General features: G+C 43.7%; 1 protein-coding gene and 1 long non-coding RNA gene across 2 annotated transcripts in view; one reads left to right on the plus strand and one right to left on the minus strand.

The window, feature by feature from the left end:
- Positions 1-24,912, minus strand: part of LOC139567711 (netrin-1-like) — a 99,342-nt gene that overhangs the window by 27,823 nt on the left and 46,607 nt on the right. The window contains exons 3-5 of the mRNA XM_071389145.1: positions 21,166-21,354; positions 6,776-6,925; positions 2,621-2,674 (exon numbers count right to left, since the gene is read on the minus strand). Of these exons, the coding sequence (XP_071245246.1) occupies positions 2,621-2,674; positions 6,776-6,925; positions 21,166-21,354 (393 nt within the window). The remainder of the gene's footprint in view (positions 1-2,620; positions 2,675-6,775; positions 6,926-21,165; positions 21,355-24,912) is intronic.
- On the plus strand, positions 869-24,826 carry LOC139567714 (uncharacterized). The gene is made up of 3 exons (XR_011673456.1): positions 869-2,684; positions 6,889-6,948; positions 24,097-24,826. It is a non-coding gene; the product is annotated as an uncharacterized lncRNA (long non-coding RNA).

The raw sequence follows: 24,912 nt of genomic DNA on the forward strand, positions 1-24,912 counted from the left end.
ATGCAGTAATAACCAACAGTAATCTAACCTAACAATTCCACACTACTACCTTACACACACACACAAGTGTAAAGGGATAAAGAATATGTACATAAAGATATATGGATGAGTGGTGGTACAGAACGGCATGGCAGATGCAGTAGATGGTATAGAGTACGGTATATACATATGAGATGAGTACTGTAGGGTATGTAAACATAAAGTGGCATAGTTTAAAGTGGCTAGTGGTACATGTATTGCATAAAGATGGCAAGATGCAGTAGATGATATAGAGTACAGTATATATACATATGAGATGGGTAATGTAGGGTATGTAAACATTGTATTAAGTGGCATTGCTTAAAGTGGCTAGTGGTACATTTTTACATAATTTCCATCAATTCCCATTTTTAAAGTGGCTGGAGTTGAGTCAGTATGTTGGCAGCGGCCGCTAAATGTTAGTGGTGGCTGTTTAACAGTCTGATGGCCTTGAGATAGAAGCTGTTTTTCAGTCTCTCGGTCCCTGCTTTGATGCACCTGTACTGACCTCGCCTTCTGGATGATAGCGGGGTGAACAGGCAGTGGCTTGGGTGGTTGTTGTCCTTGATGATCTTTATGGCCTTCCTGTGACATCGGGTGGTGTAGGTGTCCTGGAGGGCAGGTAGTTTGCCCCTGGTGATGCGTTCTGCAGACCTCACTACCCTCTGGAGAGCCTTACGGTTGTGGGCGGAGCAGTTGCCGTACCAGGCGGTGATACAGCCCGACAGGATGCTCTCGATTGTGCATCTGTAGAAGTTTGTGAGTGCTTTTGGTGACAAGCCGAATTTCTTCAGCCTCCTGATATGGCAACCGCTCGGCGTCCGACCGTAAGGCGCTACAGAGGGTAGTCTGTATGGCCCAGTACATCACTGAGGCCAAGCTTCCTGCCTTCCAGGACCTATATACTAGGCGGTGTCAGAGGAAGGCCCAGAGGAAGGCCGGTGTCAGAGGAAGGCCCAAAAAATGGTCAAAGACTCCAGTCACCCATGTCATGTTCTCTCTGCTTCCGCATGGCAAGCGGTACCAAAGCGCCTAGTCTAGGTCCAAAAGGCTCCTTAACAGCTTCTACCCCCAAGCCATAAGACTGCTGAACAAATAATAAAATGGCCACCCGGACTATTTGGTTTTCACACTGCTGCTACTCGTTGTTTATTATCTATGCATAGTCACTTTACCCGTACCTACATGTACAAGTTACCTCGACTAACCTGTACCCCCGCACATTGACTTGGTACCGGTACCCCCTGTATATAGCTTTATTATTGTCCTTTTATTGTGTTACTTTAGTTTATTTAGTCAATATTTTCTTAACTGTCTTTTCTTAAAACTGCATTGTTGGTTAAGGGCTTGTAATTAAGCATTTCACGGTAAGGTTGTTGTACACCCTAAACCTGTTGTATTGATTTGGTGATATTGCAACAACAAAAAAGCCTGAAACAGGGACAGAAGAGAAGAGGAGTGATGGAAAGAGAAGACAAAGAGGGGGGGGGGGCTTTACTCTCCAACACCAGCAGTAACCTCACTTCCCTGTTAATCTGATCTGTCAGAACCGCAGCAGAGACGTCCAACGGGAGGTCTGAGAACAGCTGCCAGGCGTTCTCGCACGCTACAATTGCTCTCTCTGTCTGGGAGAGGAACACCGCTATGACCACACCTTTCCACAAGCCGGGGGCAAAGGAGAGGTATGTGGCCTGTGTTGCCCTCTGACAGGTTCTTGTAGTGACTAACTAGTGACAAATCTTCATTGCCATCTTTGTTCATTTGTAATGCAGTTCTCAACATTCTTTCCTGAATAGTTTATATCTCATACCATGTCTCTAGCTTCATTTTCAAGTTTAACAGGTGTTTATATAACAGTTCCATCAGTTTCCATTTAATCTCTCCATGTTAATTAATAAGATTTAACTAAGGAAGTAGTCCATTAAATGATATATACACAGTACTGCTGTGTTTTGACAGTAGCTGGTGGGAGAGTGATGCACGCTGTATAATTTGGAAGAAATACCCTCTGAACAAGCTACTGTATCATCTCTCCTGAATTCGAGAAAGAGCGCGCTTCCCTGATTAGCACCAGAGCCCCAAATTCCTCTCTTTTCCTCTTAGAGAGACAAAATCAACAGATCAACAATATCAAGGCCCAGAGCGTTGCCGTGCCAACACCCCACTGCGTTCCAGTTACACAGCTAATTGGATGAAGAGTGTAAGATTAAAGGAGCTACATCCCAAGGCAACGGCTAATTGATTTAATATTTATGAACTTCTAACGAGGGGAGTGAGGGGTAAGGCAACGGGGATCCAATTTAAACTGTACTCGCTCTAACATTTCACGTGAAGGAAATGTTTAGTTAGAAGGGGTGGGGATAGAAGAGAAGGGAGAGCGGTTCTTTCTGTTTTCTGTTCAGCCTAAATACACACTATAAACCAAATCCTAGCTAAAGGCATTATGGGTATCCACAGGTGTAGCCAGTGGAATTTAAACAGTTTGATATCAACAAATGAGTGTCAAGAACATGTTCTGATAATCCCATTTTGCAGAGGAATTAGGATCACACAAGCAGTATAGTGAGAGATACGGACTGAGACTGAGACTGGAGCCACTCACCTGCTGGCTCCTCTGTACTGCTGGCTGTGGTTGTCGGGGGAACAACGGGAATCTCTGTTTCCAGGTAAAAACACCGCACAAACACAGACAAAAGTTAGCTTCATTATGTTTTCATGCATTTGACATAGAATTAAAGACAACCGTTATTTTGTTGAAAGAGTCATGTAATATATGACAAGAGTATACAATACAATTATTTTCCAGCAGACAAGCTTTAGTATTAGTGTACAACCTACAGTTTCTCAGTAGATGTAGACGTGCTGTGTGGGGTAACTGTACGAAGGGATGGTAACTAGTTAGGTTTCGCCTGTAGAGATTTACTCTCTCAGCTGTACAGCATCCATATTAGGAAGTCTGAGAACTGAGGACTTCCTAATATGAATGCCATACAGGTGGAGCTACCTGGCAGATCAGATCAAAGGGGAACAGCGAGATTAAATCTTAAGATCTGGAGGGGCGATATCAGGGGGGGGGGTGAAATCTGTAATGTCTCTCCCCTCACGCCTCTATTCGCCCCCACGACGAGGTATCTTCGGTTTTACATTCATTCTCTCAGCTCTCCTTCACTCTCTCGTGTAGGCTATTTACAGAGGCAGGAAGTTGACATTGAATGAAGCCATGCATGAAAAGAGCTCCTCTTATCTCCAAAGGAGCAGGATGGTAACATTAGATAACAATAGATATAAAACATAATGCATTTTGTTACATTGGCGGCAAAAAGGGGGATAAAACCGCCGAAACAGGTGTGTAAGCAGCGAGGGGAAGCAAGGACAGAGAAGCACATATACAGTTGAATGAGAACACATAGATAAAAGGAAAGGGTGGCAAGATAGATAAGATACACAGGAAAGGAAAAGAGTACAATAGCAGTGTATTGGCGGCCATGCATACAGTGCCTTGCAAAAGTATTCACCCCCCTTGGCGTTTTTCCTATTTTGTTGCATTACAACCTGTAATTTAAATATATTTTTATTTGGATTTCATGTAATACACATACACAAAATAGTCAAAATTTGTGAAGTGAAATGAAAATAATTACTTGTTTTAAAAAATTATAATAATGAAAAACGGAAAAGTGGTGCGTGCGTATGTATGTATTCACCCCCTTTGCTATGAAGCCTCTAAATAAGATCTGGTGTAACCAATTACCTTCAGAAGTCACATAATTAATTAAATAAAGTCCACCTGTGTGCAATCTAAGTGTCACATGATCTGTCACATGATCTCAGTATATATACACCTGTTGTGAAAGCCCCCAGAGTCTGCAACACCACTAAGCAAGGGGCACCACCAAGCAAGCGGCACCATGAAGACCAAGGAGCTCTCCAAACAGGTCAGGGACAAAGTTGTGGAGAAGTACAGATCAGGGTTGGGTTATAAGAAAATATCAGAAACTTTAAACATCCCACAGAGCACCATTAAATCCATTATTAAAAAATGGGAAGAATATGGCACCACAACAAACCTGCCAAGAGAGGGCCACCCACCAAAACTCACAGACCAGGCAAGGAGGGCATTAATCAGAGAGGCAACAAAGAGACCAAAGATAACCCTGAAGGAGCTGCAAAGCTCCACAGTGGAGATTGGAGTATCTGTCCACAGGACCACTTTAAGCCGTACATGCCACAGAGCTGGGCTTTACAGAAGAGTGGCCAGAAAAAAAGCCATTGCTTAAAGAAAAAAATAAGCAAACACGTTTGGTGTTCCCCAAAAGGCATGTGGGAGACTCCCCAAACATATGGATGAAAGTCCTCTGGTCAGATGAGACTAAAATTTTGCTTTTTGGCCATCAAGGAAAACGCTATTCCATCACCCTGAGAACGCCATCCCCACGGTGAAGCATGGTGGTGGCAGCATCATGCTGTGGGGATTTCTTTCATCGGCAGGGACTGGGAAACTGGTCAGAATTGAAGGAATGATGGATGGCACTAAATACAGGGAAATTCTTGATGGAAACCTGTTTGTCTTCCAGAGATTTGAGACTGGGACGGAAGTTCACCTTCCAGCAGGACAATGACCTTACTAAAGCAACACTCGAGTGGTTTAAGGGGAAACATTTAAATGTCTTGGAATGGCCTAGTCAAAGCCCAGACCTCAATCCAATTGAGAATCTATGGTTTGACTTAAAGATTGCTGTACACCAGCAGGAACTCATCCAACTTGAAGGAGCTGGAGCAGTTTTGCCTTGAAGAATGGGCAAAAATCCCAGTGGCTAGATGTGCCAAGCTTATAGAGACATACCCCAAGAGACTTGCAGCTGTAATTTCTACAAAAGGTGAATAGTTATGTACACTCAAGTTTTCAGTTTTTTGTCTTATTTCTTGTTTGTTTCACAATAAAAAATATTTTGCATCTTCAAGGTGGTAGGCATGTTGTGTCAATCAAATGAGACAAACCCCCCAAAAATGTATTTTAATTTCAGGTTGTAAGGCAACAAAATAGGAAAAATGCCAAAGGGGGTGAATAATTTCGCACGCCACTGTAGATGAAGATTCTGTGTGGTAAAGGAAGAAAGAATCAAGTATTTTGCTCAACGCCTCTGATTTGATTAGGACTTATCCCAATCATGTAGTATAGTCTAGTACTGTATACTGTATATAAACATTATGAATCTAAAAGTGTACTAATCATAGCGGCGGCAAGTAACCTAGTGGTTAAGAGTTTTGGGCCAGTAACCAAAAGGTTGCTGCCGTACTGCCTTTGAGTAAGGCAGTTAACCCCCAACAACAACTGCTCCCCGGTCGCCGATGACGTGGACGTCGATTAAGGCAGCCCCCTGTGCCTCTTTGATTCAGAGGGGTTGGGTTAAATGCGGAAGACACATTTCGGTTGAATGCATTCAGTTGTGCAACTGATTAGGTATCCCTTTTCCCTTAATTGTTTAATTTATACAGGCCTAATTTGTTTTTTTCTCATTAAGAATGCAAGCATTTGTCTTGTGACAAGAAAAAGAATTGCTGCCAGTGGCCATGTGGTTTTTACTCTCTACTGATTACTCTGTGTCACTGCTAATCGACCTGCCAAGCCCTGATAGCCGGATTCAGCCACGTGTGCCAGATCCCATAATAATAATGAGCCGGTTTCTCATAATCGACTCGTATGGTCTGATTTACGACCCTCTACATTGGAAAGTATATGAAGTCAGAGATATGACATTTTATCCCTCCCTGTTAAAACTGAAATTGGCAGGAGGTTTTAGTATCGCTAAATGTTAATGGGAAGGGCTTTAAAAAAGATTATTTAGCAATTATTGAAGAAACTAAATATTTGTGTTGATCTGATCGCTGGGACCTCAGCATCTCCAAGTTTCACACCTCCGACTGAGTGGCGCGACTTTCCCAGGAAAATCAAAGATATCCGATTCCAATGGAGTTTGTAGGTTTAATTATCCCCTTGGCTTGGACATTGGCCAAAAATATCCCTTCGGAAGAATTCATTTCATAATAGCTTTTATTTGACCTCTGAATCATAATTTTATTGACCAAAATCAGCAATTAAAATGTATTGTTTGGGAAAGTCTGAAAACAAATGCCAAATAATTAAGCTAAAGTGGCAGCCATTTTATTTTTGTTTTGAGATGCTGATTGCCCTTGGTCATTGGCCCTTTTCCCTGTTCAGCCAATGAGGGACACTGGTGGATCCTAAAGTTGGTGTTCGTTAACTTGGCTCTGGACCTGGACTTGGCACTGTTGGATTTATGGGGACTGTCAACATGGGGAGGTTGAGGCTTCACAGAGGATTCTGGGGGATAATTTGTTTATTTTAGCTTTCAGATTTACCAGTTGGTCAGAACACTGTGACTAAATGCTTGTCTGAGGAAACCAATGGAAGAGAGAAAGAAGAAGAGTAGGATTCTGTGCCATGTAGTGTGAGTTTGTCAAGCCAGGACAGAGTGGGGGGGTGGGAGGGAGGGAGGGAGGGAGGGAGGGAGGGAGGGAGGGAGGGAGGGAGGGAGGGAGGGTGGGTGGGTGTAGTTGGTTGTTAGTTCAGTGAGTTTGTTCCTTTTTGTAAGTTTCTTTGTGGAGGTGTGTATAAAAGTTTCAAGCATAGAGATGGAATGGGCAAAAGTCATATCTCGATCAAAGGTTTTAATATGGGTGGCTGGTGGCTGGTGAGGCAAGTTCAGGCAACTAGGAAAGACTGGGTTCCACGTACTTATGCAGGGGGCAATGGGCGAGCGGCTCTGCTGGTAGCCTTTAGCGCAGCGGTTGCACGTGATACCAGTCACGCCGTCTTTACAGGGACATTGACCCGTGGTTTGGTTACAGGTTTTGCCAGCAGCACCCACGGGATGGCAATCACATGCTGTGAGGAACAGAAGAGAAGAGGTAAGAGGACACACGTTTGGCGTGGGTGGGGACACAAAAACACGTAACACCCATATACAGAGAGAGTACAGATACAGATACAGTACAAAACAACAACAATAACAGCAGTGGCGGTGGCAACAACAGGGTTGGAAATGTGAGCGTCGAGGACAAAAGGGGACAGTGAAGCTTGTGAGGCTTGCTGCAGGAAGAGTGACAGGACTTACTTGGGTCCACAACACGACAAGCTTGACTTGCAGTGCCATCGCTGCAAGAACCCACAAACAGCATACACTCAGCATATTCAAACTGGCATACAGCACTAGTTGACATTGACTGCTGGGAATCGTTAGCTCTTTCCAAGCTGCTATCATGGCAGCATGATCATGACAGTAGGATTGTCCGGGATCAAAATGGTTTGCCTTCTTTCTATAATATGTGTGTGCGTATGTGTGAAAGAAGGAGAATGGAGCAGGCGACTGTGTTTACTAGATGATTAAATAGGAGTGATAATCCTGATTGGCTGTTTTTTGTTAATCAGAGGTTTGAGTCTGGAACCAAAATGGCTGTCAGATTTCCTCTCTGCCTGGGGAGTCTATCTAAGACATATGCTTCAGGAATGCAGCATTTTTTTCCAGCACTAGGCTAACCCCAAACCCCTGTCTTTATTTTCAACTAAACCCACAGTTGGTCTATCTTGCCAACTAAACTCACTATATCAAGTTTGATAAAGTGCTGAATAACAGGTAAACTATTATAATAAATCATGTTAAACTATTGACAAAGTTTTTCCTTGTGTTTGTTTGTACTGCTCATATCCAGGCATGGCGTGGTTACCATAACGATATGTCACACATGACGCAAATCCTATATTCTAATCAATACCAGAACTTCTCTAACAATCATTCCTCTAGTCAGCAAGCCCCGAAGCTCCATGAGACGTTGTTGCCAGGGTAACAGAACTATGTGACTTTGGTCTGGTTGTGTGCGTCCCATGGGCTGTGTTCCGTGTTGAATGTTTACAGTATGTCCTATAGAACAACCAATGATGTCGGGTTTCAGCGAATTACTGGTTTTCAGCCAATGATGTCGGGTTTCAGAAAATGTCTTTGGGTTTCAGCCTGTGATGTTGGGTTTTAGCCTGCGGGCGTATTGTCCTTCAGAATGACCCCTCGCTACATCTCTCTAGTGTCACTTGTCACTATGAGAATCATCAAAGGCCTCAGTTTGAGCAATGCAATTTGAGGTTTTGTGGGTATAAGCGGTTACACTGCTGTTACAGACCACAATGTGCATTCTCATTCCCCATGGTGGGAATGTTACAGATGAAGTCGGAAGTTTACATACACCTTAGCCAAATACATTTAAACTCAGTTCTTCACAATTCCTGACATATAATCCTTGAAAAATTCCCTGTCTTAGGTCAGTTAGGATCACCACTTTATTTTAAGAATGTGAAATGTCAGAATAATAGTAGAGATAATGATTTATTTCAGCTTTTATTTCTTTCATCATATTCCCATGGTGTTTTTTGGTGTTCAAAGAATGACCAGAGAATGTTGAGGCTTGCAAGCCTCCCCCTTTTTCCTCCAAACATAATGATGGTTATTATGGCCAAACAGTTCTATTTTGTTTCATCAGACCAGAGGACATTTCTCTAAAAAGTACGATCTTTGTCCCCATGTGCAGTTGCAACCCGTAGTCTGGCTTCTTTATGGCGGTTTTGGAGCAGTGGCTTCTTCCTTGCTGAAAGGCCTTTCAGGTTATATCGATATAGGACTGTGGATATAGATACTTTTGTACCTGTTTCCTCCAGCATCTTCACAGGGTCCTTTGCTGTTGTTCTGGGATTGATTTGCACTTTTCGCACCAAAGTACGTACATCTCTAGGAAACAGAGCGCTTCTCCTTCCTGAGCGGTATGACGGCTGCGTGGTCCCATGGTGTTTATACTTGCATACTATTGTTTGTACAGATGAATGTGGTACCTTCAGGCATTTGGAAATTGCTCCCATGTATGAAACAGACTTGTGGAGGTCTACAATTTTTCTTCTGAGGACTTGGCTGATTTCTCTTGATTTTCCCATGATGTCAAGCAAAGAGGCACTGAGTTTGAAGGTAGGCCTTGAAATATATCCACAGGTACACCTCCAATTGACTCAAATGATGTCAATTAGCCTATCAGAAGCTTCTAAAGCCATGACATCATTTTCTGGAATTTTCCAAGCTGTTTAAAGGCACAGTCAACTTAGTGTATGTAAACTTCTGACCCACTGGAATTGTGATACAGTGAATTATAAGTGAAATAATCTGTCTGTAAACAATTGTTGGAAAAATGACTTGTGTCATGCACAAAGTAGATGTCCTAACCGACTTGCCAAAACTATAGTTTGTTAACAAGAAATTTGTGGAGTGGTTGAAAAACGAGTTTTAATGACTCCAACCTAAGTGTATGTAAACTTCCGACTTCAACTGTATGTGAATGTTACTTAGCCTCTGCTTTTAACTGGAACTCTACTAAATGACTAGATCTTATGACCAGAGAATGTTGAGATTCAGTACAAGATTTTCTGAGAAGATTTTGTATTTTGGTTGATTCATACAGTCTATGAGCCAGTCTCTCTCTCTATCTCTCTTCCCCTCCCCCCTCTCGCTCTCTCTCCCTCTCTCGCTCTCTCTCTCTCTTCCCCTCCTCTCTCTCTCTCTCTCTCTCTCTCTCTCCCCTCTTTCTCTCTCTCTTTCTCTCTCTTCCCCTCCTCTCTCTCGCTCCCTCTCCCTTTCTATCTCTCTCTTCCCCTCTTCTCTCTCTCGCTCCCTCCCCTCTCTCTCTCTCGCTCTCTTCCCCTCCCCTCTCTCACTCTCTCTCTCTCTCTTCCCCTCCCCGCTCTCTCTCTCTTCCCCTCCTCCCTCTCTTTCTCGCTCCGCTTCCTCCCTCTCTCTCTCCTCTTCCTCCCTCTCTCTCTCTCTCTGCTTCCTCCCTCTCTCTCTCTCTCTCTCTGCTTCCTCCCGCTCTCTCTCTCTCTTTGTCTGTATTATGTGAGTTGGTAGCTGTTGCTGCTAAACTTGCTGAGAATCATCAAAGGTGTCAGTTTGAGCTATGCAATTTGAGGTTTTGTGGGTATAAGCGGTTACACTGCTGTTACAGACCACAATGTGCATTCTCATTCCCCATGGTGGGAATGTTACAGATGAAGTCGGAAGTTTACATACACCTTAGCCAAATACATTTAAACTCAGTTCTTCACAATTCCTGACATATAATCCTTGAAAAATTCCCTGTCTTAGGTCAGTTAGGATCACCACTTTATTTTAAGAATGTGAAATGTCAGAATAATAGTAGAGATAATGATTTATCAGTTTTATTGAGATTCAGTACAAGATTTTATGAGAAGAGTTTGTATTTTGGTTGATTCATACAGTCTATGAGCCAGTCTCTCTCTCTTTCTTCCCCTCCTCTCTCTCTCTCTCTTCCCCTCCCCTCTATCGCTTACTCCCCTTCCTCCCTCTCGCTCTCTCTCCGCTTTCTCTCTCTCTCTCCGCCACTTCCTCCCTCTCTCTCTCTCTCTCCCCCCCTTCCTCCCTCTCTATCTCTCTCCCCTTCCTCCCTCTCTCTCTCTCCGCTTCCTCCCTCTATCTCTCTCTTCCCCTCCTCTCTTCCCCTCCCCTCTCTCTCTCTCTCTCTTCCCCTCCCCTCTCTCTCTCTCTCTCTCTTCCCCTCCCCTCCTCTCTCTCTCTTCCCCTCCTCCCTCTCTATCTCTCTCTCTCTCTGCTTCCTCCCTCCCTCTCTCTCTCTCTCTCTCTCTCTCTTTGTCTGTATTATGTGAGTCAGTAGCTGTTGCTACTAAACTCGCTTATCTTAATCAGACAACGTAGTGGGAATCCGTAGCCCTCTCCCCTCAGTTATCAGGTCGGTGGGCTTTAAAGCGAGTGTAACGATTACCACTTTATCAGGCCAATCTGTCACCAGGTTTCATTGCCTCATTTTGTCTGGGAGAGGAGGGGAGTGTTGGAGGCTAGAAAACAGAGAGAGAAAAAAAAAGGGGGGGGGGGGCTTACACACAATCTATAAACAAGTGTAGAGGCCAATCGGGCACGTCTTCAGGCACGTAAATTTAAGAGCCTGTCAGTGGGGCGGAGGGGTGTGGGGTAGGGAGGGCAAAGTGCGGCCCTCTTCAGAGCTTCTGAGAGCTAGCACCGTGTTTTTAAGAGCGTCTGCCCCACTAACCACAGCTTAAGCCTGCCAGTAAATCAAGTTGCTCCGCACATGGTCTGCAGGTGGGCTGCTCTTTTTCGCTTGTTCTCTCGTTTTCTCTCTCCCTGGGTGTCTCTTTCATTCCCAGACTCTCTCGTTCTCTCACTCTTTCGCTCTCTCTCTCAATTTCAATTCAATTCAAAGGGCTTTATTGGCATGGGAAACACATGTTTACATTTCCAAAGCAAGTGAAATAGATAATAAACAAAAGTGAAATAAACAACAGAAAATTAACAGTAAGCATTACACTCACAAAAGTTCCAAAGGAATAGAGACATTTCAAACGTCATATTATGGCTGTATACAGTGTTGTAACGATGTGCAAATAGTAAAAGTACAAAAGGGAAAATAAATAAATATGGGTTCTATTTACAATGGTGTTTCTCTCTCTCTCTTCCCAGGGCACCCCTGCCCTGTCTGACTGCCACAGCCTGCTGGGGACCCACCTGGGGAGAGTTTAAGCTTCAAGTGGGTGTCCACTTAGCACTTAAGTAGCTACGCTATCCTGCTATCCTTCCTCACAGCTACTCCAGATGGCTGGGCAAGATAGGGACACTAGCTAGCGAAACTCCTTCCATCCCCCAGTCCTCATTCGCACACACTTGTAGAGGGCAGAGAAAGGGCTAATGAGCCCCTCATGATGAGATAGTTACAGGGGCTAGCTAGGCTAGCGAAAGGCAAGCTCCTTCCAACCTCTTTGACACACACTTGAAGTGGGGAGAGAAAGTGCTTCTCTTGGTCCTCAAGATGAGCTAGTTAAAGGAGCAGTCTGGGAGAGAATAGGCCTTTTTTATATGAGCCTGGGGAACAGAGGCTTTTTATAACCCATTGTTAAAGTACTAAGCCGGTTGAGGAGCTCTGAAGGTTGAGGGGCTTGGTCCTGTATATAAATGTTTCGTTCCTCTATATGAAGACCTTGGAGAGGCTCAGATGGAGTTAGGATTGAGTTCCCTACTAGTGTAACACACACACACACACACACTAACTTTGAGGAGGGAGATGCACATAAAAGAGTGAAAAATGTTCTTGGTTAACGGGGAGGGTGATGGAAGGCATTTCAAAGGAGCTCGCTCTTCATAGGAGACGATCATTGCTCAATGTGAGAATTTTTTAACTCTGCCAATCGTTTACCATAAAGCCCGCGTTTGAAGTTTGAACTGTAATGCTCCCCCTCAGTTTGGGTTTGTGCGTTCGGTGCCTATAAGAATAATTTGTTGGCTGTTGGATAAGGCCCAACCCGAGCCATGTCTGTGTTCTATTATAATTAGGTTTCTACTGGTCCGCAAAAATGTGTGGAGAGGAGAGATGAAATAATGTTACATGACTCGGGCCTTTTTTCAATGACATGTTCATCTGATACAGGGAATGTTTATCTAACTTTGGGTTTTCATAAGTTTTGGTATTTTATTGATTAAAGTAATTGGAAACCTTAGGGATGTCACACTTTTGGCCAAGGCAAGAGCCTATATGGGCATACAGACAATATTATTCCTATATAGTTGCCATTTTACATGCAACACAATACATGTAAGTCAATATAATTGACAACAGCAACAAAAATATTACTTTATTTTTCATTTCCAGAGAAGTTATGAAAAACACGATTTTTAAAATCCCTAACATAATGTTATTTATGGTTAATAAAGTTCTACAGTGCAAAAGACATATGGAGAGGAGAACGTAATGGCTTCTACGTGTTATTCTAACTGAAACTGAGAGTTTCCTTTGACAAAGACACATTTTTGTTCTGTTTGTAAAACTTGTTCCTCATGGTTCAGCTCAGTGAAGTGATTACACACTGGCTGATGTTACTGTGCGAATTACGATGAAAGTAATGGCACTAATATGGTACCCTGCTGCAGTAAGCTTGGTATTTCTCTCAATAGAATAGCTTTCCAGACACTCCTTTCCTCGTCAGATTTTGAAAACCACATAACCAAAGATCCAAGGCTGGTGTCAATGATTTAGTTTCATTACCGTTATCACAGCATCTACATATTACTTGGCCACAAACCTCCTAAAAGGGGTGCCATGGCAGCCAGCGTATCAAACTCTTCATCAACTCAACTAATATTTGCAGTGCTGAGTTTGTTAGATTCGTGACCAGACCACCCAGAGAGCTTCTACCTTGTTACCCACCTTGGCTATCATACCATGTTAATTAACCATCTATACGACATGGGATTTAGGCCCAACCACCTGTGTGGTATCAACAATAGGTTCCCTATCCAATAAACTCTAAGCATGGTGGGCCTTGGGCCACGCCCGGACACTGTGCCAAAATGTGATATTACTTTAGCTCTACCAACAAAGGTGTTAGAGAAACGAACAAGATGCACCTTTCATAAGTAGTCACTTAGGGCCCAGGCCCTCAATCGAAATGCATTCTGTGTTTACGCTCTAGTCAATGAGGGGTGAAGCCATAAATCTAGGCTCTGGGCACTGTTCTTTCTGGGCCAAAATGGCCGGTTGCTCTCAGTTTACCTTCGCAATGGTCTCACATGGGAGTCATTTGAAGTGATCGAGTTTCTCATATAAAAGCAAAACTCTGTACTCTTCTACCCTCTTGTATTGCTAAAGGGCTTATTCTGTCCAAGAGCGACCCAGCAAAGGTTCCCGTTGAACAATAAATAACTGAGGGCCTTAATTGCTGTCACTTCAGTGTAGCTGCATGGTGTGTATTTATGTCACTGGAGGAGCGAACAGAAATTAGTTACGCGGTTTTAGTTTTCATTGAATTATCTTGAGTTATGATATGCCGGTCTGTAAATAATTTTACAAGCTAGGCACTAAGCACAAGATGGTTCATAGGAGTTGATATATAATAGGTAAAGCAGTGTATGTGTTAACTTCATTAACACAGAGAGCGAGGGGGGGGGGGGGGGTGGTTAATATTGAGAGAGGTGGTTAATATGGAGAGAGAGCGAGAAAGAGATGGTTAATATGAGGGAGGGAGGGAGGGAGGGAGGGAGGGAGGGAGGGAGGGAGGGAGGGAGGGAGGGAGGGAGACCTTCGCAATGGTGGAGACCTTCGCAATGAGTGAAGACTCATATCTTCACTCATTGCCAGCAAAGTTCCAAATATAGTTCTGTGCAAATGTTTTACCTGGCAAGCGGACAGGATCATGCGTCATATCATTTGTCACCTTAACGTAATTACCAATAATTCTTGTTTTGATGTAATCGAACACCGCAGCCTAACTCGGACAATGTTTGCTTATAATTACATTAGGGCTTTCACTCTGGCTAGTTTCAGAAATTAAACTGAACAAAACTGCTTAGGTAAGCTGAGGATTTTATAAATGACGATGGAATCTGTTTATGCTTTCGTTTTGGTGTGAGGCATCAGTGAGTTTGAAGGAGTTAGGACAAATTAACAGAGGAACATAGGAAGTTTCTCTTGCATATGAGATGAGTTATTATTTCCTAGTAGTGTGGGGACCTAGTGTAATGACATGTTATTTACATGGTGGCATGCAAGGGTTTAGACCACAGGGATATGCTGTACTGCTGTTCTAAGACTGAGCTCACAGCCTATGGGAGTACAGTAACGGTGTCTGTGATTGGTGGATCTGGGTGTGCGTGTGTGTGTGTGTGTCACTGCTATTGGCCACTGTTCATTCAGTGACACGGATAAATAACAAATAAACGTAATAATCTTAATCTGGGATCTTAATCTGTTTGTGGCAATGATGATCTAACTGACTAGGTGATTATGAAGGTTAAACACCTCTTAAGGATCCGCCCCTTTTTTCAATTTCCACCTAAAATGACATACCCAAATCTGCCTGTAGCTCAGGAGCTGAAGCAAGGAAATGCATATTCTTGATACCATTTGAAAGGAAACACTTTGAAGATTGTGGAAATGTGAAATTAATGTAGGAGAATATAACACATTAGATCTGGTAAAAGATAATACAAAGAAAACAACATGCGTTTTTTAAAGGTTACATGAGTTGGGAGATGCAAGAGAAAGGCAATAATGTATTATTCCAGTCCAGGTGCAATTTAGATTTTGGCCACTAGATGGCAGCAGCGTATGTGCAAAGGTTTAGACTGATCCAATGAACCATTACGTTTCTGTTCAAAATGTTGTATCAAGACTGCCCAAATGTGCCTAATTGGTTTATTAATAACTTTTCAAGTTCATAACTGTGCACTCTCCTCAAACAATAGCATGTTATTCTTTCACTGTAATAGCTACTGTAAATTGGACAGTGCAGTTAGATTAACAAGAATTTAAGCTTTCTGCCAATATCAGATATGTATATGAAATGTTCTTGTTACTTACAACTTCATGCTAATCGCATTGGCCTACGTTAGCTCAACCGTCCCGTGGGGGACCCACCGATCCTGTAGAGGTTTAATTAAGCCTGCTAGCTAAAGGATCAAATCAAAGTGTATTGGTCGCGTACACAGTTTAGCAGATGTTATAGCGTTGTGTAGCAAAATGCTTATGTTGCTAGTTCCCACAAATGCAGAAAAAAGAAATAAAAATTACAACAAAAATCAAGAACGTCGGGTCGAATCCAATTAACAACCCAAATAGCACTGTAACAGTAATCAAAATGCTATCTATACATCCAGTGCATTCGGAAAGTATTCAGACCCCTTGACTTTTCCACATTTTGTTACATCTTATTCAAAATGGATTCAATTGTTTGTTTTCCTCATCAATCCACACACAATACCCCATAATGACGAAGCAGAAACTGATTTTAGAAATTTTTGCAACACCCCCCCCAAAGAATATCACATTTACACAAGTATTCAGACCCTTTACTCAGTACTTTGTTGAAGCACCTTTGGCAGCGATTACAGCATAGAGTCTTCTTGGGTAGCTTGGCACACCTATATTTGGGGAGTTTCTCTCATTCTTCTCTGCAGATCCTCTCAAGCTCTGTCAGGTTGGATGGGGACCGTTGCTGCACAGCTATTTATTTTCAGGTCTCCAGAGATGTTCGATGGGGGTCAAATCCAGGCTCTGTCTGGGCCACTCAAGGACATTCAGAGGATTGTCCTGAAGCCACTCCTGCGTTGTCTTGGCTGTGTGCTTAGGGTCATTGTCCTGTTGGAAGGTGAACCTTTGCCCCAGTCTGAGGTTTTGAGCACTCTAGAGCAGATTTTCATCAAGGATCTCTCTGTACTTTGCTCTATTCATCTTTCCCTCAAACCTGACTAGTCTCCCAGTCCCTGCTGCTGAAAAACATCTCCACAGCATGATGCTGCCACCACCATGCTTCACCGTAAGGATTGTGCCAGGCATCCTCCAGACGTGATGCTTGGCATTGAGGCCAAAGAGTTCAATCTTGGTTTCATCAGACCAGAGAATCTTGTTTCTCATGGTCTGAGAGTCCTTTAGGTGCCTTTTGGCAAACTCCAAGCGGGCTGTTATGTGCCTTTTACTGAGGAATAGCTTCCGTCTTACCATAATGGCCTGATTGGTGGAGTGCTGCAGAGATGGTTGTCCTTCTGGAAGGTTCTCCAATTTCCACAGAGGAACTCTGGTGCTCTGTCAGAATGACCATCGGGCTCAGTTTGGCCGTGCTGCCAGCTCTACGAAGAGTCTTGGTGGTCCCAAACTTCTTCCATTTAAGAATGATGGAGGCCACTGTGTTCTTGGGGACCTTCAATGCTGAAGAAATGTTTTGGTACCCTTCCACAGATCTGTGCCTCGACACAATCCTGTCTCAGAGCTCTACGAACAATTCCTTCGACCTCGTGGCTTAGTTTTTACTCTGAAATGCACTGTCTGTGGGACCTTATATAGACAGGTGTATGCCTTTCCAAATCATGTCCAATCAATTCAATTGACCACAGGTGGACTCCAATCAAGTTGTAGCAACATCTCAAGGCTGACCAATAGGCTCCCGAGTGGCACAGCGGTCTAAGGCACTGCATCTCAGTGCAAGAGGCATCACTACAGACACCCTGGTTCGAATCCAGGCTGTATCACACTCGGCCGTGATTGGGAGTCCCATAGGGCGGCGCACAATATACCCAGCATCGTCTGGGTTTGGCAGGTGTAGGCCGTCATTGTAAATGAGAATTTGTTCTTAACTGACTTGCCTAGTTTTTAAAACAACTGGATGTACCTGAGCTCAATTTCGAGTCTCATAGCAGAGTCTGAACACGTATGTAAATAAGGTATTTCTGTTTTTTACTTTTAATACATTTGTCATTATGGGGTATTGTGTGTAGATTGATGAGGATTTTTTATTTGTTTAATCAATTTTAGAGTAAGGCTGTAACGTAACAAAACGTGGAAAAAGGGAAGGGGTCTGAATACTTTCCGAATGCACTGAATGTACACCGGAAAATGTACACAATATACTGTATACTAAGAATGATATGTACATGAGTAGATATATCAAAGTTAGCTATGTCAAGAATCCAGTATATAAGTAAATACATATGTGGTGTGTATAAACAGTGTAACTAAATACAAAGTAGTAGAAATATCCGAATGAGCTGTGTCAGGAATACAGTATTTAAATACTCTGTGTGAAACGGGAAGTGTCCAGTGGTTCAATGTCTCTATGACATGGGACAGCAGCGTTGGATGTGTGTGTGGGTGTGTGTGTGTATGTGCATGTGTTTGTGAGTATGAGGTGTGTGTGTGTTGATAGCTTGTGTTTTTTGTGTGTGTGTGAGTGAGTGAGTGTGCATCACCTGGCAACCGGCTAGTGATGGCTGTTTAACAGTCTGATGGCCTGCTAATAGAAGCTGTTTTTTAGTCGCTCGGTCTTGGCACTGATGCGCCTCTACGTACTTACGTCCGGCTCGTACACATCGCACCGAATCACACACATCGCATCTAATGTCGATCTAGCGTTCGTCTGCCGATCGTTCAGCGCGCTCTGTTTTATTTTTCACTCGGTACACAAATTACGTGCAGAGGTGTTAAGTACTCTCGGCCAGCAAATGCTATTGGTGTGTCTGAGCCCTAAGGCTTGTAACCTTCTCGAGAACATAAGCAAGAAGCTTGACTCAATCCTCACTTGATTCCAAAAATAAAAAAACATATTCAAAATCTAACACAGATGTAGACTCCATTCCTAGAATCTTCTAGAAATAAAAACTGGACCCATATCATATTCCACAGCCTCCGTTAAAAACATCACATATAAAGTAACAGGAGGGATGTGTACAGTTTGGCCATCAAGTTAGCAGCAGCAAAGAGGGAGAGAATCAAGCAGTTACGAGCATGAGTCAAAAGGTTGAAGACCAGCCTGGAAAAAGAGAGAGAAAGAAAGACATGCAAAAGAAGACATTGAGATGATGGAGGAGGCACAGAGAGTTCTCAGTTTTCCATGTCGGTGGTGTTGGCAGTTGGTACAATCAAAGGAGTCAAGAGACGTTCAGAGCCAGCCCCACATGTCCCGGATGCACACATATAGTTCAGAATTAGGTGCTTAGAGGTCCACACTGATGCATTTTTCACCGCTTTTTGACAAGTTGTTTTGACATAATATTTAAGGCATGAGTATAGTAAGTCTCCTGCCATTAAATAATGGACATAATATTGAAATTAATAATTTACAGTTAAACCTAACATTCTAAGACTGTTTAAAAAAAACTAGGAAGCTGGAACTACTTGCAAAATCTCAACAGAAATAAAGTTGGTTACTCTAGGCTCTGCAGTAGCTATAGACCCAAATACTCATTGTGCGTATTGAGGGTTTTGAGTGGCATTTCAACTTTGGCTTAACTAACTACTCAAAGCTGCAGTGAATCCATTAGCGAATTCCTGCTAGTTTGTTGACCCTAATTCAACTACGCCTGAGAAATCCTCCGTGGCCTCTGACACACACACACACACACACACACACACACACACACACACACACACACACACACTACCTCAGAAATCCTATGTTGCCTCTGACTCAGAACCAGAGGTCTTCATTAGCTCTCCAAGTAAAGCAAATCATATTTAATAAAAAGCCAGAGTAAAAGGGTTCACCTGGGAGTATGATGGATTATTCATTTTGGTCCTTATTAAAATCTGCTACGGTTCTGAAAACCGGGGGTAAAAGACTAGCAGTAGTCTTTTGATAGTGGAGCTTCGCACACATATGGGGAGCACTGCGGCATAAATGTACATGTATTAATAAATACCATTGATGAATAAATGTAATTGAATTAAAATGTTAATTCAATGAAATGTGATCATTTCAATCAACACTGCGATAAAAATGCATCAGTAGACTTAAAGGTATCACAGGGAAACCCACCAGGAGGGTGAGTTATGGTGCTGAAAGAATCAAGTCTTGTCCACGTGAAAACGGGATGGATGGGAGAACAATAAGAGGTTATTCCGTCTCCAACAATTAGACAGCCTCATAGAGATGGGGAGGGTATATGGTATGGGGGTTAATGAGACACAGCCTCTCGTGATGGATGTCTGTTTGCATTCCCCGATCGAAACTCCAAAGTGTTACTCTCAGCTGGGAACACGGCACGAATGGGATGGATGGGTGTTTGGGTTCCACGACTTTTGTTATTAGGACTTTTTTCACGCAGAAGAATGAATCATGTTGGATGTGGTGTTTGGATAAACCGGACTGTTTACTCTCAATCTCTCTCGTCCTGTCAAACTGACAGATCTTTTAGAAATGGGACTTTATAGCAAATTCATGTCTTCCAGTTATGTGAAAATATGACATTAAATAGACACAAGCAAATAATCACAAACTATACAAGAAACAGACACTTAATCCACATTCGTACTGTGGTGTCGATGTCAGGTGTGGATAAATGAAGAGAACAATGATATAACAGTTGAAATACATTGACTTAGGCATCCTTCCTCCTGTGAATAGTGTCTATGGGTTGAGCTGCACAGATGCACTTTTTCTCAGACAGACAAGACAGCTTCTCTGTCAAACTGATTGATTAGTTTGTTTATTTACCTCCCCCATGAATAATGTGGGACAACATGGAGCTCTAACTGTCAGCCAGAGGCTAATATTTCCCTTTTATACGCCCTTGGAAGGAAGCGCTCTAAAGAGTGTGTTTGTGTGTATATGTGTGTGTGTATGCGGGGCACGTTCATGGTGTCACCGGGCCTTGTTTGAACAGAGCTTTAGCTCCCTGTTATCTTTCCCTTCAGCTATAGGAGGTTTGAAAAGGTAATCTTTCTCTCTCCCTCTTTCTCTCTCTCTCTCTCTCCCTCTTTCTATCTCTCTCTTTCTCTCTCTCTTTCTCTCTCCCTCTTTCTCTCTCTCTCTCTTTCTCTCTCTCCTTTCTCTCTCTCTCTCTCTCTTCTTTCTTTTTACCCTCATCTCTCCCGAGGTGAAGGCCAAACACTTCAGGAAATCGTGACGTCCTTTACACCCCCCCCACTGCCTGATGAACCCTGGTGAGCACACCTGTGTAGAAATGTGTTCTTGCCACCCTCCCCCCCCCCCATCCCAGAATTCCTCTCACTCATCTGACCTGCGCCTCGCCGGGAATCACTTCACACCTCTCCTGTTTGTTTTGCTTTCCCTGTCACCCCCCCCATCCCTCGCCCCAAATGAAGCCAAATAACTCTGTGTCAGTGAGGAGACCCCCCAAACCCCTACTACCTCATCACAGGCTCCCGCTGACCCATCTCCACTGACAGAGCTGGACGGGGGTAAGACAGACCAGGAATGTATGGATCACTGTGTTTATCAAATTCTCCTGATTCTGCTCTTAACTTTTACATATGAGATGAGCGAGCCACATAACGTAGTGGTTATCTCTAGGTTGTCCTCTGACTTTGCAGTTAGTTATTCACCAGTCAACATGATTAGCTGGGTTAATAAATACATTTTTTTTTAAATGCACAATATGCTGTTTTCAGATGAGGAGATTTTCTAAATGTACTCTATTTATGACATGAAGTGTAACTTTGGATAACAGTTGTGTATCATAGAGCTACATGTCACTATAGCGACAAGAGAGCCCCATAGGTAACAGTCAGACCAGGACTGTAGCCCCCTCACCAGACCCCTCGTACCTTTGCAGGCTTTCCTGTGAGAGATGGTTTTGGACAGGTCTCTGTAGTAACCCTCCTTGCAGTAGTGACAGTGGCGTCCGGCCGTGTTGTGGCGGCAGTTGAGACAGACTCCTCCGCTCTTCCTCCCAGACAGCTTGTACAGCTCCATGTTGAAACGGCATCGCCTGGCGTGCAGGTTACAGTTACAGGCTGCGGAGACACAACGGAAGGGAGATATTGCATTTTTAAACAGCCTTTTATTGGCACATTTCAACTTATTTGCATCACGAATTCGGTCCCGTGTGGCTCAGTTGGTAGAGCATGGCGCTTGCAACGCCAGGGTTGTGGGTTCATTCCCCACGGGGGGACCAGGATGAATATGTATGAACTTTCCAATTTGTAAGTCGCTCTGGATAAGAGCGTCTGCTAAATGACTTAAATGTAAATGTAAATGTAATTCAATGTCAAATCCACATTTAATGCCCCCTCCCCCCCAAACAACACTGCACAGAGGGAGAGAGAGAGAGAGAATAAACAGAAGAGAAGAGCTGAGAAGAGAAAATAATAAAGGGAAGAACAAAGGGAAAAGAAAAAAAAGACATTCTTCAATTGAATTACAAACGCTATAGATTACTGCACTGTATCTACACCGCCTCTTGACGCCCACACCCCAATTATGAGTCTGGTGCCTGACAACCGATAAAGCGGTGGGAATAATTACAGTATTCTGTACGTGTTTGTTTACCAGATATACAAATCCTACTTGACACCTGGGCCTCAGCAGATGAGCCCCCCCCCCCTCCCCCCCCCCCCAAGGTAAAAGACTGTGAGAGTTTTAACTTCCATGATAATGAGGTCAGGCACTGAGTTGAGTTGTTTTCACTCTCTTTCTTGTTCTCTCTCTATTTCTCGCTCTTCCTCTGCCTCTCTCTCTCTCACTCTGCCCTCCCCCCTCTCTCTTTTTTCAAGGTTATCCTCTCCTCCTAGCAGACAAGGTTTCAGTACAGTATTAGCATTCCACACCAAATCCCCGGTCGTGTTTGCTGCCGGTTTACTAATGAATAAAGTTGCTACGGCCGAGTTTAATTAGCCAGCTGATGTTTATTCATGACTCGTCGTTTGGCTTAGCTTCATTAAACCCCCCGTCTGACTACATACACACACACACACACACACACACACACACACACACACACACACACACACACACACACACACACACACACACACACACACACACACACACACACACACACACACACACACACACACACACACACACACACACATCTACCAGTCCATCCGGGTCTCCCTTCCTCGTCAATGATTTACCACGGGACACAATAGTTCCACTAAAATGTATTGTGCCAAATACTGCATCACAATGCCAATGCCACAGGAGGGGAGAACGAGGGAACATGTTGATAGGGCTCCACCCTGACACATCTGCCTTGTGTTTTTCAGCCCACTCCCTCCTGAAACACACATACTGTACACACACTCAAGTAGGCTACTTCCTGTTATCATGTGCCCATCACAATCTAGGGAATAGAGTTGCTTCTCAGCTTGCACCAGTTAAAACAAAGATCCATTGAAGGGCTGTGGTGTTTTAGTCCAGACACTGTAATTAGCTCCTTCACACAAGTTATGTTAGAGACTGGAGAGAAGGACTCTCAGAGGGTCCACAGACAGATCAGTCCCTTATCTGTAGAGTCTGGTTTCCCAGCTCTCTACCGGACCCCAGGGGTCCTTAATTAGGGCTGTCCTCTTTGCTTGTTTTCCCTCCCGATCTCGGACTGTTGATTTTGTGTTGCCTGGGCTCACCCTGGGCTTTAGCCCCCTCACCCCTCACTGCCTTAGAAGCATCACGGTGGAAAACTATCCATCTGCCTTGGGGGCATCTCATAGGAAACCTATCCGTCCCTTAACCCTCTGCCTGGAGGCCCCGGAGGTTTAGGGATTACTGGTAGAGAGAGTTAAGGCACGGACACACCGGTAGCGTTTACCGGCAGAGAGTACTTAGCACCTCTGAACAGAGTGGCAGCCGGAATTTGACATCCGATTCTACATGTAGAATCCCGCGAACACGTCGGCAGTCACACGCCCACAGTGTGTTTTAGTGGTGGTCTCTAAAACACTGTGCCCGAACGAGCCCGCGAATGAACGGCAGATGGACACTCGGTGCGTCCGCTCCCTCAGGCTGCCGGATCACTGCTCAGACTGTTCCAGGCAGCTCTATAGTTACACTACCCAGACTCCTTCACTCCTTGTCTAATGGTGGGAGCAGGGGTTACAACAACTGGGCAATATGCATTCATTCTCTCCATCTTTACAAGAACAGAGATATGCTACAGGGATATGCTACAGAGATATGCTACAGTGCATGTTGGCTATTATACAGTATGGAACTGGGATGCAAAGGTGTAATATGCTTCAAGCTACAGTAATTGGTTACAAAAGATAAATCACTGCGACCAATAGGAAAGAGCAAAACACACTTTATCTAAACTTCTGGTTCTTAGAACCTTATAAAGTGATAGACCTGCATCACAATAGCCCGTACAGAGTCAGACTTCTTGTCTTCAGTTAAATCCTCCCGGGGGTTTAGAGTGGCTCCAGCAATGCATTGCACCGTGCTCTCAATGCACTGAAGAAGAAATGCTACAATTACATTATTCTGGTAGTTTTCTTCTCTGCTAGATTTAATTCAAAACAATTGAAGATAAAAGCTGATGTGCTGCTTGCTTGTCTGGTATTGGCTTATCACGTTTCCTGCAATGTTGTGATGTCATTCAGGCTTCATTCAACCCTTATCCATCCATTCATGTGGAGTTCCCCCTTTCATGAGTTCAACCAAATAATAGTCTTGCTTTGTCTTGGTGGTCACTATGGGGATACAGCCGCTCGTCATTGAATACCTGTTATACTTGTGTTTTTTTTTCTATATTTCAGCGCTCTGAAGACAAGGCCCGTGTTATTTTAACACCTGCATTGACCTGGGACATTCTCTGTGCTGAGGTTTCACAGCAGCAGCTCTTCCTGACAGGCCTCGTCTGAAGTTGAGACACCTCTACAGTCACAGAGGAACTAGAGGAGGCTGGAGAGCAACCCCCACTGGTTCTGTTAAACACACACACACACACGCCGCGCAAACACACACACACACACAAACACACACACGCCGCGCAAACACACCCTTCTACGGTGGGATTCCTGTGATGAGACCCCACAGCCAAATGAGAGAAAGAGAACAATTGTGTTCCGCTACTTTCAACACAGATGCACGCAAACAGAAATAAGCTAGTCACACCTGCTCCTTGGGCTAGGCAGGATTCAGGATGGACGCACAAAAGCTGCAGGCGCCTCGCTCCTGCCAGACCTTTCAGCGCACACACCTATACGATCATGGGACTCCAATGCACCTCAAAACACACACACACACACACACACACACACACAAACGCACATGGGAATGCCTGACATGTACTGTGTGTTTTGAAGTGCGTTCTCTCTCCCCCATTTACCAACTGTACAGCCCGTCATTGTAAATAAGAATTTGTTCTTAACTGACTTGTCTAGTTAAATAAATGTTAACTAAATCAATAAAATACACATGTTGTCTTCAGGGCATGAGAGCAGATTTTTTACTATTACGAAAGCGAAGTGATAACTGAAAATATTCAATGAGGAGAAATGACACAATTATTTATAGTGTAATTACTACTTCTTTTGTTTCATATAAATGAAACATACTGCACATTTAATGTA

Source organism: Salvelinus alpinus, chromosome 2 (assembly GCF_045679555.1).
Source record: "Salvelinus alpinus chromosome 2, SLU_Salpinus.1, whole genome shotgun sequence".
In the NCBI taxonomy this organism is placed as follows: Eukaryota; Metazoa; Chordata; class Actinopteri; order Salmoniformes; family Salmonidae; genus Salvelinus; species Salvelinus alpinus.